At 52.6% G+C, this 14,652-nt stretch overlaps 1 protein-coding gene across 8 annotated transcripts in view; it reads left to right on the forward strand.

Annotated features, from left to right (window-relative positions):
• SDK1 (sidekick cell adhesion molecule 1) overlaps positions 1-14,652 on the forward strand; it is a 954,524-nt gene that overhangs the window by 777,214 nt on the left and 162,658 nt on the right. For all 8 annotated transcript variants that reach the window (XM_017894742.1, XM_017894733.1, XM_017894760.1 and 5 more), the window contains one exon: positions 12,489-12,598. In XM_017894742.1, the coding sequence (XP_017750231.1) occupies positions 12,489-12,598 (110 nt within the window). The remainder of the gene's footprint in view (positions 1-12,488; positions 12,599-14,652) is intronic.

The following is a 14,652-nucleotide window of genomic DNA, read 5'->3' on the forward strand; positions in this document are numbered from 1 at the left end:
GCTGGTCTCAAATTCCTGAGCTCAAGCGATCCTCCTGCCTCAGCCTCCCAAAGTGCTGGGATTACAGGTGTGAGCCACTGTGCCCAGCCACAAATGTAGTCTCAATTTTGGTACACATGAGACTTGTGAGAATTGTTGTGATGATCTATGGCCAGGGGAGTATGTGAAAGCAAGTAAGTGAGCAGGGTCAGCCAGGAAGGCTCTGCAGAGGAGGTGAGACTCAGGTTGGACCTTGAAGGGGATATAGTCTTTTGATGGGTAGGAAGACATTCCAGGCAGAGAGAAGAGAGGAATGAAAGTCTCAGAATTAGAAACTTGCACAGCGCCTGTTGTTTCAAAGTGTAGATCTTATTTTTATTTGGGAATGGTGACACCAACAGATCGGGAGACAAATGGCGTTGGAAAGACGGCTTGTTGCTGACAGATCCCAAGGGGAGGGGGCAGGGCACGCCATGCAGGGCCACGTGTGGAAGCACCGGGTTGGTCAGGAGGCAGAGGAGGAGGGGACTGTGGCAGGAGCCTCTGCTGTGGCTTCCAAGAGAAGGGCCGGGCCAGGCAAGGTTAGGACTAGCTGGTGTCAGTCTCAGCGGGCTCCGGGGCTGGGGGCTGTTCCTGCTGTTGGATGCCCAGCCCCAGAGATGGGACAGGGGCACGGAGCCCTGAGTGTGAGCACTCACAGAGGAGGAGGTGGGACTGGGCTCTGGGTACAAAAGGTACCCTCCAGGTGAGCTGCTTGCTGTCTCCGGGAACTGGCTCACCCTGGGAGGGCCATGTCTCCAGGGCCAGCCAGGCCCAGGTGTGCCACGTCCAGTGGAAGTGGTGGCTAATGCACCATGGGCAGGGCCGAGCGGGCACAGAGAGGGGCGTGTGTGAGCAGGATGTGATGGGAGATGGCCCAAGGGGAGCCGCAGCTGGTGGGAAAGGCCGTGCTTGGGGGCTGGCTGGCTTTTGTCTAAAATCACCCCTAAGAAACCACAGCTGCTGGTCACCGAGTTCACTGGCATGTGCCAGAGTGTCCGGGGCTGACCTCGTCCCATTGGGGGCTCTTGACAACCCTTTAGGGTGACCACTGTGGTCCTCGCTATGTGGACAAGAAGTCTGAGGAGCTCAGTGTCTCTCAGACATGGGCCCGGCCAGACCTCATGCCCCAGAGCTTTTGGCCGAGGAGCCACTGCCACTCTCCTCACGCTGCTTCCAGGGCAACGGAGCAGAAGTCCTCACCAGCCTTTCAGGAATTTAGAAATATTAGCAGGGAATCACCCAGTGTGTGGCGCAGGGAGCATCGACATCCCAGTTTCCCCTTGAGAGGGGTCGGATCTGATGGGAGAGAGGGACAACTGCAGATGGGGAGGTTGCAGGGCTCCACTCAGACAGGGCCCGGGGCTCCCAGGGCAGGGGCCATGTGGCAGGGAGATGGCTTCCAGGAGAAGGGCTTTATGGAGGAGCTGGTTCCTTCAGGGCATAGGGTCGGGCGGGAAGGCTGTTTTCAGGGGACACACTTGGGAGATGTGAACAAACTAGTCAGAATGCAGAGAGCACAGGGAAGCTAAGGCAGGCACCAGGCACTGTGGACTGAGTGTACCCCCGATTCCTGTGCTAAAATCCTCACCCCCAAGGCGAGGGTGTCAGCTGGCCTTTAGGAAGGGATGGGGTCATGGGGTGGGGCCCTCACCAATAGGATGAGTGCCCCTCTCCTTCCACCACGTGAGGACACAGGGGCACTTGGCCGTCCCCAACCTGGAAGGGAGTCCTCACCAGGACCTGCCCAGGGTGGCCCCCTGGTCCCTTCAGTCCCAGCGCTGTGAGGAAATGAACTCCCATTGCTTGTAAGCCACCCAGTCTGTGGCGGGTCATTACAGCAGCCGGACCCACTACAACAGTGGGGATGGTGGTGTAGGAGGGCACCAGACACCCCTGGGCCCGGAGAGGGAGGCTGGACCACTCAGCATAGCAAGAGTCGTGAATTGGAGTCAGGTGAGACGGATGAGTGGGGGCCTGTGGGTTAACAGGGGGCCCAGACTCATCTCCTGCCCCTCCTTCCCTGTGGCTGTGAGCCCCAAGGCCCAGAGCACCCTGAGGCCTGCCCCAGGCGGAACCCCGCGGGGTGCGTGACGTGGGGAGGGAGGCCTATGCGGAGGTGCACATATGGGTCTCCTTTAGGCCTGTCCTCTCCGCACTGCTGACCAGAGAAGCCATCTTGCCTGGGCCCTGAAAACCAACAGTTGGGCAGCCCTGACCCTTTGGTTTGTTTTAAGGTAGTAAGGACACTGGCTTTTTTTTTTGAGACAGAGTCTCGCTCTGTTGCCCAGGCTGGAGTGCAATGGTGCGATCTCGGCTCACTGCAACCTCTGCCTCCCGGGTTCAAGCAATTCACCTATCTCAGCCTCCCGGGTAGCTGGGATTACAGGCATGCGCCTGGCTAATTTTGTATTTTTAGTAGAGACGGGGTTGCTCCATATTGGTCAGGATGGTCTCGAACTCACAACCTCAGGTGATCCTCCGGCCTCGGCCTCCCAAAATGCTGGGATTATAGGCATGAGGCACCGTGCCCGGCCAACACTTGCATTTTTTAAAACTCACTGATCTATCAAAATAGTTCAAGCAAGAGGGTGGGAGCTTCTAAATCAGGGTCCTACCACTGAAATCAAGCAAATGTAAGAGAGGCTGTGGAGGAGACCCCGCCACGTGCAGGAGGGGATGGGGGACAGAAGGAGCACTGACCCTCGATGACAGAGGACGATGGTGTCGTGACCGGAAATAGGGCTTTCCACAGGCGGGGCCCATCATAGGAGGAACACCACGATTCTGGGGTGAGGCTGCCGCGTGTGAGCTGCTGGAGCTCAGAAGCATCTGCCTGTGGTCGGTAGGAAGGAGCTCCCGCACCCAGGTCTCTGTCTCCTTGTGGAGGGACAGGAAGGGCCCCAGGAAGGAGGCCTTGCAAGAGAGAGGCAAGAGGAGGCAAGGAGAGGCTCAGGAGGGTCTTCATTTGGGGTTGCTGGGGCAGAAAAGGGGCCAGATGGGGAGTGGGGGGAGAGCAAGGGAGCCGGCGCCCCGGGAGCCCAAGTGTGGAGCTCAGGATCGGGGGACAAAACCCCGTCACTCCACAGCCCTCTGCCTCTGAGGATCGAAAGGATATTAAACAGTAAAGACAAAACCATGACAACCTGGAAAGACAGAAGTCCCAAGGGAAGGGCTGGGAATCCGGAGCTGGGCTCGTTCAAAGCCTGAAGTCTCCTTGGAAGCTAAAATAAATGCAGCACCACGTCGAGTCCCCTGCCGGCTCATCAGGTGTGCAAGCTCTGCAGTTTGTCTGGGGGAGCTGGCATCTGGGCCTTACTGGGCCTTCCTGGTTTCCTGTGCCTTTGCCAGAAGCCGCCATCTGTCCCTCCCTCCGCAGGGGCCTTCCAGCCACCTCCTCTCAGGAGGCTTCGTCTGGCTGTGGTGGGCGCGGGGAGCAGCCCTCAGAAGGAGGGGTACTCGGTGTCTGTGGAAGTTGCTAGACGTGCAAGTTTTCCTGCTGACACCAGAGTTTCAGCCGGGCAGGGTGCGCCTAGCTTGGCAGGTTTCCATGGAAGGGGTTCTGGAGCGTCTTTTTCTCCTCCTCTTAGCTCTGGATGGAGGGGGGCCGCCTCCTCGCATCCCTCCTCCCCTCCCCACACGCAGCTGCACCTTGTCTGCTTCCTCTCCATGTGCAAAATTACCTTCGGGATGAGGTTAATGACTGTCCTCTGAGCAGCCATTGACCCTGGCCTCTGGAGTGCTGAGCTCATCGTGGCCACCACAACCTCCCAGTGGGGGTGTTCCTGGTCCTGCCTAGCCCACCAATTTCCACCAGTTTTCCCAAGGGCCGGACCTCGTGTGCACAAACAGACCCAGCCTCCTGGCCCACTGGCACCAAACCCCGGCCACACCTGAGAGTGGGCCAGCCGGGGGTGCGTGGCAGGTGGCAGCATCCCCGTGGGTATAACGGACAGACAGCACCCCTAATGGGCCTGAAGGACTGCCCCTGCCGGGTGGCATTTGAAATAGATGCCATTTCTGCCTTTGTCCTAAGTATCGTAAAGCGCTGTTTGTTAGCCTTAAAAAAGTTAAAAAAACAAAGCCCTTCAAAATCCCAGCTTCCCCACAGAGCTTTGATTTGTTTTCTCTTTAAGGAATTCTGCCTCCCTCTACATCAGCACATTGTTGGTGAGCACCCAGTTGCTTCTAGAACACTCTATCTTGGCCTTGAAATCTAACTAGAGAGCCAGAAGAGCCCAGCCAGGGTTAAAGAACTCCTGTCTCTCACAAAAAAGGGTCCTCATCTCTTCAGACAGAAATGTTAACCTTTTATTATAGAAATTTCAGTTTATCCCCTAGAGGTCGCTAAGTAAAGTTACATTTTTGATGCTCATTTGTTTTGGAGCTCCGCGGAAAGCAACCCATTTTCAGTACTGATTTTTAAATCATTTGCATGTTCATTTGTAAATTCGTTCATGCGTTAAACAAACACCAAGTTGAGACTGGACCTTGGAAGAGATGCTGGAGGTGCAGGGATGGGTGAGACCCTGGCCTTTCCTCAGGGTGAGTCCACAAGCAGCCGGAAGTGATGACGCAGCACGGTGAGAGGACTCAGAGGCCGAGGAGAAGGAGTCAGTGCCGTGGGGATGGTGCACTCCAGCAGGGCTTGCCACACTTCTTCTGTAAGGGTCCCAATAGTAAATACTTTAGGCTTTCCAGGTCAGATGTTCTCTGTTACAGCTCTGCAGTTCTGCTGCAAAAGCATGCAAGTAGCTATCAGCCACACAAACCAGTGACTGTGGCTGTGTTCCAATAAAACTTTATTTACAAAAACAGGAAGTGGGCCAGATTCGGCCCCTGGGCCAGAATTTGCTAACTGCAGTACTAGAACCCTGCTTGTTGGTGTTTGAAACGGGGTCTCCCTCTGTGGCCCATGGTGGAGTACAGTTGCATAATCACCACTCACTGCAGACTAGACCCTCCGAGCTCCAGCGATCATCCTGCCTCAGCCTCCAGAGTATCTGGGACTACAGGCATGCACCACCACACCTACCTAGTTTTTATATTTTTTATAGAGATGGGGGGGGGGTCTCATCATGTTGCCCAGGCTGGTCTCGAACTCCTGGACTCAAGCAAACCTCCCACTTTGGCCTCCTGAAGTGCTGGGATTATAGACGTGAGCCACTGAACCTGGCCTAGAGCCTGCTTTAATATACCTGCTAGGGGCCATCTCGTTAAGGAAGGTAATTGTGTTTGACTTACTGTGTGATAATTTGGCCCAGACCCTGTGAAATTAGATGCTACCTCTTAGAAGATTGTAAGTTGCAAAGCCAGAGGTCGCGGTTATATCGCTGTCATAGCCGGTTTAATTTCTGACTTTTTGATCTTATTGAGCATTGTTTCTTTCATTCACGCTACGTACTTTGACATATATTCCCCTCCGAACCAGTTTTACCATCCTACTAGTTCCTCATTGATGAGCGAAATAAATCTTTGACACACACTATGTATTCGTATGAAAATTTGTATCTATTTATTTTTGAGGCAGGGTCTCGCTCTGTCATCCAGGCCGGAGTGCAATGATGTGATCATAGCTACTGCAGCCTTGACATCCTGGGCTCTAATGATCCTCCTGCCTCATCCTCCTGAGTAGCTGGAACTATGGGCTGTGCCACCATGCCTGGCTAATTTTTTTTAAATTTATTTTGTAGAGATGGAGTCTCCCTCTGTTGCCCAGGCTGATTTTGAACTCCCAAGCTCAAGAGATCCTCCTGCCATGTCTCCCAGGAGTTGTGTTTTTGTTTATTTATTTATTCTTTTGAGATAGAGTCTCACTCTGTCACCCAGGCTGGAGTGGAGTGGCGCAATCTCAGCTCACAGCAACCTCCACCTCCCAAGTTCAAGCGATTCTCTTGCCTCAGCCTCCCAAGTAGCTGGGATTACAGGCATGTGCCGCCATACCCAGCTAATTTTTGTATTTTTAGCAGAGACGGGGTTTCACCATGTTAGCCAGGCTGGTCTTGAACTCCTGACCCCAGGCGATCCACTTGCCTTGGTCTCCCAAAGTGCTTGGGATTACAGGTGTCAGCCACCACGCCTGGCCAGGAGTTATGCTTTTTGTTTTTTGTGTGTTTGTCTTAGATGGACTGTCACTCTGTCACCAGGTTGGAGTGCAGTGGCGTGATCTCAGCTCACTGCAACCTCCACCCTCCTGGTTCAAGAGATTCTCCTGCCTCAGCCTCCCGAGTAACTGGGACTACAGTAACACCCTACAGGTGTGAGACTACAGTGCCACCACACCCAGTCAATTTTTGCATGTTTAGTAGAGATGGGGGTTTCACCATGCTGGCCAGGCTGGTCTCGATCTCTTGACCTCGTGATCCACCCACCTCAGCCTTCCAATGTGCTGGGATTACAGGCATGAGCCACCACGCCCGGCCTGGGAGTTGTGTTTTTTTGTTTTGTTTTGTTTGTTTGTTTGTTTGTTTGATTTTTGAGATGGAGTCTCGCTCTGTCGCCCAGGCTGGAGTGCAGTGGCCAGATCTCAGCTCACTGCAAGCTCCGCCTCCTGGGTTCACGCCATTCTCCTGCCTCAGCCTCCCGAGAGTTGTGCTTTTTTTTTGTTTGTTTGTTTTGTTTTGTTTTGTTTTGTTTTGAGACGGAGTCTCGCTCTGTCGCCCAGGCTGGAGTGCAGTGGCCAGATCTCAGCTCACTGCAAGCTCCGCCTCCCGGGTTCACGCCATTCTCCTGCCTCAGCCTCCCGAGTAGCTGGGACTACAGGCACCCACCACCTCGCCCGGCTAGTTTTTTTGTATTTTTTTAGTAGAGACGGAGTTTCACTGTGTTAGTCAGGATGGTCTCGATCTCCTGACCTTGTGATCCGCCTGTCTCGGCCTCCCAAAGTGCTGGGATTACAGGCTTGAGCCACCGCGCCCGGCCTGAGTTTTGTTTTTAAATGAATGGTGTGACAGTGATGATCCGCACTGTGCCGGGGATACATTGAAGAGGCTATGGGAGCACAGAATTAGGACATAGATTCTGGCAGCCTAGCGGGAGCAGTGAGAGGCGGAGAGGGATGCTGCTCAGAGGCTTCCCAAAGGCCCGGATACTCTCCAGATTCCAAAGGAGTCAGCCAGTTGCAGAGAGGAGGGGTGGAAGGAGCAGGCACACTCTGAGAGGGGGAAGAGCAGTGCAGGGGGACAGGTGTTGGAGACTGCGTGATGCCTGCAGGTAATGACAAACTGCGGCTGCAGGAAGAAGTGCAGGCAGAGCCTAATGGAGCCGTGTGGCGCCTGCCTGGGTTCACCAATCATTTGGCACCTGTTCCAATCGACATCTTTCAAAAAGGGAGACCAGGCACTGGGTGGGAAGGGCAGAGGAGTTTGACCTTGGGTGCCACCTTCAGTGGTCTGCCCTTGTCCCAATCTGTTGATCCCGGCCCTGAAACTGTTTTATGCTCAGCAAAACAACAGCCCTGTAGATAACCAGACACTCGCTGCTCAGAAGGCAGGTGAAGGGGTCACCTCATGGAGAATGGCCCCAGGGCCTCGGAAAGGCCTCCCTCCTCAGGCTCTCCCTGCCTCACCCCACTGGCCCGTTTCTTATTTATTTACTTATTTAGTTTTATTATTTATTTATTTATTTTTTTGAGATGGAGTCTCACTCTGTCACCCAGGCTGGAGTGCAGTGGTGCGATCTCAGCTCACTGCAAGCTCTGCCTCCCATGTTCACGCCATTCTCCTGCCTCAGCCTCCTGTGTGGCTGGGGCTACAGGCACCCGCCACCACGCCCGGCTAATTGTTTTGTATTTTTAATAGAGATGGGGTTTCACTGTGTTAGCCAGGATGGTCTCGATCTCCTGACGTTGTGATCCACCTGCCTCGGCCTCCCAAAGTGCCGGGATTACAGGCGTGAGCCACCGCCCCGGGCCGGCCTGCTTGCTGACCGTGCAGTGGTTTCCCAGCATCTCTGCAGAGGGAGCCGCAGGCCCGGTGTTCTCAGAGAAACCTGATGAGCCTGGCTGCCTCTTGCTGTGCTTTCCCCCACTCTCCTGCTCTCTCAACGCGCGCTTGCCTTTCTCTCTCGGACAGCCTCCCAGGCCTTACTGGTTCTCTTTCGTTCCTCTTTGTCATGGGGGTGGAATAGCCCTGAATCTCAGAGCCACTGCCCTGACCACCACGGACCCCGCAGCAGGCTCTCCCTGTGGCCGAGAGCGTGCCCTGAGTGCCCAGTGCCTGAACCGGATGGGGGAGCCCACAGGGTCAGGAATCCCCCAGGCCTCAGGTGAATGCTTCTGGGGCCGGGAAAGTACCCAGACAGACTGAATCCATACATGCCGAGCATCCAGGCCAGAGGAGGGCAGGGAGCTCTAGGCAGAGCCCCGACCCGGGACCCCAGCGTTCCTCCGCCTTGTTGATTTCTCCCTCAGGCAGCCCAAAACACACATCCAGGGTGGGGAGGGTAGGGCTGCAGGGGCAGACCAGAGGAAGGAGACTTGGAGTCGCTTAGCAAAGGTGAATGAGCATCCGTGGTGCAGCTTGGGGTCTTGGAGAGTAAGTTGAACCTGCCAGGTATCTGTTTCCCCCCACACATGCACAGACCAGGCAAGGACCTGAAAGGCAGGAGGCTGCCAGGCAAAGCGCCCACCGGTCACATGGTACCGTGAACTACGCATGTGAGTGACGTGCGCCCTGACTGCTGGCTCTTCCCTTAGCGCTTACACGTCATTGAGTGATAAATGAAAGGTCCTGAATGGACCGTCTGAAATTTTTAAGTCATCCCTTTTCTTCCTTTCTTCCTTTTTTTTTAAAAAAACAAAACAGAAGCAAAAAAACTTTCTATGAAATCGCCCAGTGCTTTGGTTTAATCCCCAGAGGACTGGTTTCCCTAAAAGGAGCCCACCTAAGTCACCAAGAACTCTAAAACCGCTAAACCAGGCCACGGGGCCCGCATTCAACAGGGAAGCACTTTGCACCCAGTAAAATCCAACTGAAAAAATGCGGGGCTTGGTCCTCCCCAGTCCCCAGTATCTGGTCCCAGCCCACCCACGACCCCCATCTCCTCCCCTGAGACACTGCCTAGGCAGCCGGGGGCAAGGTCTTGCTGGCCCTTCCCTCTGTGCTGTGGTGCGTATTCTCCTTTACCTGGAGGCCTGTAAGGTGTCGTGAGCTGTGCTGATCTTGTGACAAACACTCGGTGACCTTGACACTCATTTCTGGACTTCGGCTTCTTTCAGCATAGCATGGGCTGGAATAATGTCCTCCAGCTTCCTAGCTTATGGGTGGACCCATTCGTGCATCAATCACACAGATAAATATTGCACGGCCTTGCCGGGTGCAGCGGTTTACGCCTGTAATCCCAGCACTTTGGGAGGCTGAGGCAGGTGAATCACGAGGTCAGGAGATCGAGAGCATCCTGGCTAACACGTTGAAACCCCGTCTCTACTAAAAATACAAAAAATTAGCCAGGCGTGGTGGCGGGCGCCTGTAGTCTCAGCTACTCGGGAGGCTGAGGCAGGAGAATGGCATGAATCCGGGAGGCAGAGCTTGCAGTGAACTGAGATCGCGCCACTGCACTCCAGCCTGGGCGACAGAGCAAGACTCCGTCTCAAAAAAAAAAAAAATTATTGCACGGCCCCTCTCCACTGCACACTGTGCTGGGGCCAGAGCTTTCGAGCCGACTTGAATGAGCTCCCCTGAGATCCCCAGATCCTGAAGTTAATTCTCTTTTTGCCCATTAGGATTGGATGGCTCCAATCTCAGCATTCTGCCCCTGGGTCTCTTCCCTCTTCACAGACGCAATGGAGGGAGGCAGCTGCCATGGTGCCATAGGCCCTGACGGGGCATAGGGAGGCCTCAGTCCTGTCTGACTCAAGAGCTAGTCCAGCCCCAGGTTTGCCTAGACCCTTCCCTTCTCTGAGATGGGTGTTCTATGGAACCTTAATCTATCCACCTAACTCTTGTTTTCTGTGTCTCTGAAGTGAGGACTGGAGGGTTTCGATGGCTACCCCCAGTGCTGAGAACTGGTTCACTTTGGTGCCAGGGGACTTGCCGCCAGCTACACAGTCTTTTCCTAATTGCACCGCCTGTGGTTTTGCTGACTTCAGGGCTGTTCGTTATCTACGCTGGTCTCCAACTCATTCTCTACCAAATGTTTTTGGCCCGTCATTCTACACTTCATTTTACTGTTTCTTTTTTTAATTGAGGTGAAATTCACCTCACATAAAATTAACCATGTTAAAGAGTACCATTCACAACTCAATAGATTCCCAGAGCCGTGCAACCACCACGTCTGTCTAGTTCCAAAACATCTTTATCACGCCACAAAGAGACCCCACACCCAATAGCAGTCACTTCCCATCCTCTCCTCTCCCCATCCCCTGGCAACCATCAACCTGCATTCTGTCTCAATGGAGTGAAAGATCCTGGACATTTCATCAAATGGAATTGTGTGGTGCGGGGACTTTGGGTCAGGCTTCCTTCCCTTTGCATCCATCATGTTTTGAGATTCGTCCATCTGATAGCAGGTGTGGGGGCTTTGTTCCTTTCTATGGCTGAATCCTGCTCCATGGTGCAGAGAGTCCTTTGGTTTATCCACTCAGGGCTGGGCGTTTGCCTTGTTCATGGCTTTGGCTGTTGTGACTGGTGCGCTAGGAGCATGTGCCTGCAGGTATCTGTTAAGACACCTGTTGTCTGTTCTCTTGGGTCAATGCCTGGGGGCAGAGTTGCTGGCTCATGTGGTGACTCTGTGTGTAACTTTTGGAGGAGCCCCTGACCGTGTGGATGTTTTCAGCTGAGAGCATTGAGAGTTTTGTGCTTTGCCTTTCAAGTTCTCTAGGAAGCAAGCCACCAGCACGCCTGCTTATACAGTCTCCTCTGCATCCGTATCTCCAGTTGACCAAGGTCGTTTTGAATTCTCCTGCCACCCTCCCAAGACTTGGCCACCCGCCAGCTTGGTTTCCTCTGCACACTTAGTGAGCACGTTTCCTATCCTGTCATTTAAGCCACTTACAAAGCGTTAAATGCACCCGGCCCCAGGCCGATCCTGCTCCAGCAGCCAGTTTGTCCTGACATGCTCTCCGTGCTTGCAGCTGGCCTTCTCTGTGTCCCTTTGGGTCCCCCAGAGCCACAGGGTCACACGAGACCAGAGTGTGCTTGTGATGGGGGTGCAGAGATCTCCAAAGAAGAGCTCCAGGGCTCTCCTGGTGGGCACGAGGCCGTGGCTGTCTCCCCCATGACTCCCTTGCTGGCACAGCTTGTGTGGCACTGTCAAGGGCAGAGAGAGGGATGTGGTCAGCTTGGGGCACCAGCAGTAGAAGCGGCACTGGCACTTGGGTTTCTTAAAAGCACAAGGATGAGGCCGGGTGCGGTGGCTCATGCCTGTAATCCCAACACTCTGGGAGGCCAAGGCAGGCGGATCACGAGGTCACGAGATGGAGACCATCCTGGCTAACACGGTGAAACCCCGTCTCTACTAAAAATACAAAAAATTAGCCGGGTGTGGTGGCGGACACCTGTAGTCCCAGCTACTCGGGAGGCTGAGGCAGGAGAATGGCATGAACCCGGGAGACGGAGCTTGCAGTGAGCTGAGATTGCACCACCGCACTCCAGCCTGGGCGACAGAGCTAGACACTGTCTCAAAAAAAAAAAAAACAGCACAAGGATGAGTGAGAGTTGGGACTTGGGGTCAGATTAGGGGAAATGGAATGCTACTGAGCAGGCTGATGGTGTGGAGCTCCCAGACAGGGAGTAAAATTAGCACGGGACAGACTACGGGGCAGGAGCAAAGACTCAGGAGAGGCAGAAGCTGGGGAACTTGCAGGGCACCCTGCAGGCATCACCAACAGACCTGGAAAAGGCAAGTCTCTGTTGAAGGAAGTGACTCTTCCCTCATCAGCGCTGCCAGGAGGCAGTTTCTTTAAATCTTAAGGGGACTGGGCCTGCCGGTCTGGCTTCCAGGGCAGAAGCCTCGTCGTTCTCTGCCTAAGGACCTTCCTTATGCCGTGGGCCAGCAATGGTGTCTGTTTGGTGTGTGGTTGGTGTAGAAGCTGGACCCCCAGCCTGTGCCCACAGTTCTGTCACTGTTCACCATGGTCCTGGCCAAGTCTTCCTCTCCAGGCTCTCTCTGAGCCCTCACTTGTCAAAGGGAGGAAGGATGAGATGGTATGGATGGTCCCCTCCATCACTGACGGCCTCCAAGTCCTGAGAGGTTTGCTCCCAGGGGTTTCACCCTTGGGTCCAGTCCTTCTACAGCCCAGTTCTTGACTGTGAACTTTTGACTAAAACTCACCCAGACTTGATGTTGGGCATAACAAGAGCCTGTATCTCCAAGGCATGAGAGGGGATTGTGCAGCACTCAACTTGTCCCAGGTGTGGGGACGCCTTGCAGCCCTGCCCAGCTCACTAGGTACCAGCAGGTGCCCAAGGTCTACAAGGCAGCCTGAGTCCCTAAGGCATGTCCAGCCTATCTCAGTGTCTCACTCTGCACAGGTGGGAGCTATTGGCGACGAGGAGGAGTGGGTCACCCTCTATGAAGAGGAGAATGAGCCTGATGCCCAGATGCTGGAGATCCCAAACCTCACGCCCTACACTCACTACAGGTGAGAACAGCAGTAATAAGCTGTTACAGGAGGAAACGCTGGCAGCCCAGGCAGGTGGCTTCTGTTGGCGATAGTAAAACCCAGTCGTATGCATGCAAATGAGATGTTTCCAAGTGGCAATAACAGTACATCAAAGCCTTAAGGAGCAGGCAGGATGCATATCTGGGTGTTATTCCAAGGGAGATAATAGGCAGATGTTAGACTCCTGAGGCTCCTTCTATCAGTAACAGCTGGCAAAACACCCAATAGAAATGGCCCACTGTTATATTAGGCTGAGTAGCCAAGACCCACAGGCAGCAGAGACGTGGCACTTTACCAAACTCCACAACCTCTTGGGACTATTAACATGCCTTGTGCAAACAAAGCAGATGTCCTAGGAAGATTCTTCTGCTCCCCTTCCCAGGCAGGGCCCAGGAGCTGCGAGTCTCACTCGTCAAGCAATTAACATACCATTTAACCTTTAGCTTCTTGATCCCTGAAACGGATCCGGGCAATAAATCCCTGGCCTTAACAAAGGGTAGGGTGATCATGAACTGTTAGTGCCGTGATCACTTCCCGTAAGGCCTTGGAAGGAGATGGAATTTCCAGTTATCACCAGATGTTGAGTTTGATAATGTCATTGTTCTGCCAGGATGGATACATTTCGTACAATTGGAGAATGAAAGAATAGGAATTACTAATTCAGAGACTAAAAGGTGAAATTACCTCCTCGTGAAGAATTTTTCTTTCCAGAACAAAACCAAAGTTAGTGTTTAAAAAAAAAAAAACCTAATGAGAGATGCTGTTTATCTTGTACTCATTTTAACATCCTTCAGAAGCTTACAACAGACAAATCAAGACACAATACACTGGTTTTTAAAGAAAAACGTTTAGGTTAAAATGAGGTGTTGGGATTCAAGACTTACCATGTGAAATTAACTGAAGCTATATAATGATTTAAAATATCAGAAACTGTAAGTAGAGATCAGTGTCCCTGTCTGAAACTCAGGTACATTTGGGGAACCTCTATAATAAATGCGTATGTGCACACTTGGGATTTTTTTTATTGTATGTAAATTGAATTCAAATAATTGTTTATGTATGGATAAAGAAGAGACTGAACTGAAAGCATTCCTGTAGATTTTAGAGAACATCGAACTCCACCCTCATTTTATAGTCACGGAAACGGAGATCATCGGATTTGCTGAAGGTCTCACAGTTACTCATTGCATTGGAATCACAGAGTGCGGTGTGAAGCCTGAAACTTTGATAGAGGCCTCAGTGAACTTAGAAAATTTATTCTGCCAAGGTTGAGGACGCGCCCGTGACCCAGCCTCAGGAGATCCTGACAACATGTGCCCAAGGAGATCAGGGCACAGCTTGCTTTTATACATTTTAGGGAGATGTGAGACATCAATCAGTATAGGCAAGAAGTACATTGGTTCAGTCTGGAAAGGTGGGAGAGCTTGAAGCAAAGGCAGGAGGACTCCAAGCAGGGAGGGGGCTTGCAGGTCACAGACAGGTGAGAGATGAAGGGTCACATTCTTCTGAGTTTCTGATGAGCCTTTCCAAAGGAGGCCGTCAGATCTGCATCTGTCTCAGTGAGCAGAGGGATGACTTTGAAGAGAATGAGAAGCAGGTTTGCCCCAGGCAGTTTCCAGCTTGCTTTTCCTTTTAGCTTAGTGATTTGGGGTTCAAGATATTTTCCTTTCACCCCTCGTTCTTCTCCTGAACCAACAGAAAAAGAAGTTCAGGGTGCTGTTGGTCATTTGAAAGGCTGGACTTCAAAATTGCCATTTGCTAGTAACATCCTGACATTCTAATTCGGTCCCGTAGCTACTTGCACCTTAGCTCCTTGAGGTTATCCTAAACTTGAATCAGAGCAACTAATAACATTGATTTCTGGACACCCAATCCATCCAACTACATTTCACTTGGAAATTTAAAATTTTAAAATTGTTGAGTTGCAATTGATGTACCTGTACCTTTCTTTGAAGGCTTTTAGGGGAAAAAGGCCACATATGCAATTTGCTTTTTTTTTTTTTTTTTTTTTTTTTTTTTTTTTTTTTTTTTTT

Source organism: Rhinopithecus bieti, unplaced genomic scaffold (assembly GCF_001698545.2).
Source record: "Rhinopithecus bieti isolate Rb0 unplaced genomic scaffold, ASM169854v2 scaffold_1017, whole genome shotgun sequence".
Lineage (NCBI taxonomy): Eukaryota > Metazoa > Chordata > Mammalia > Primates > Cercopithecidae > Rhinopithecus > Rhinopithecus bieti.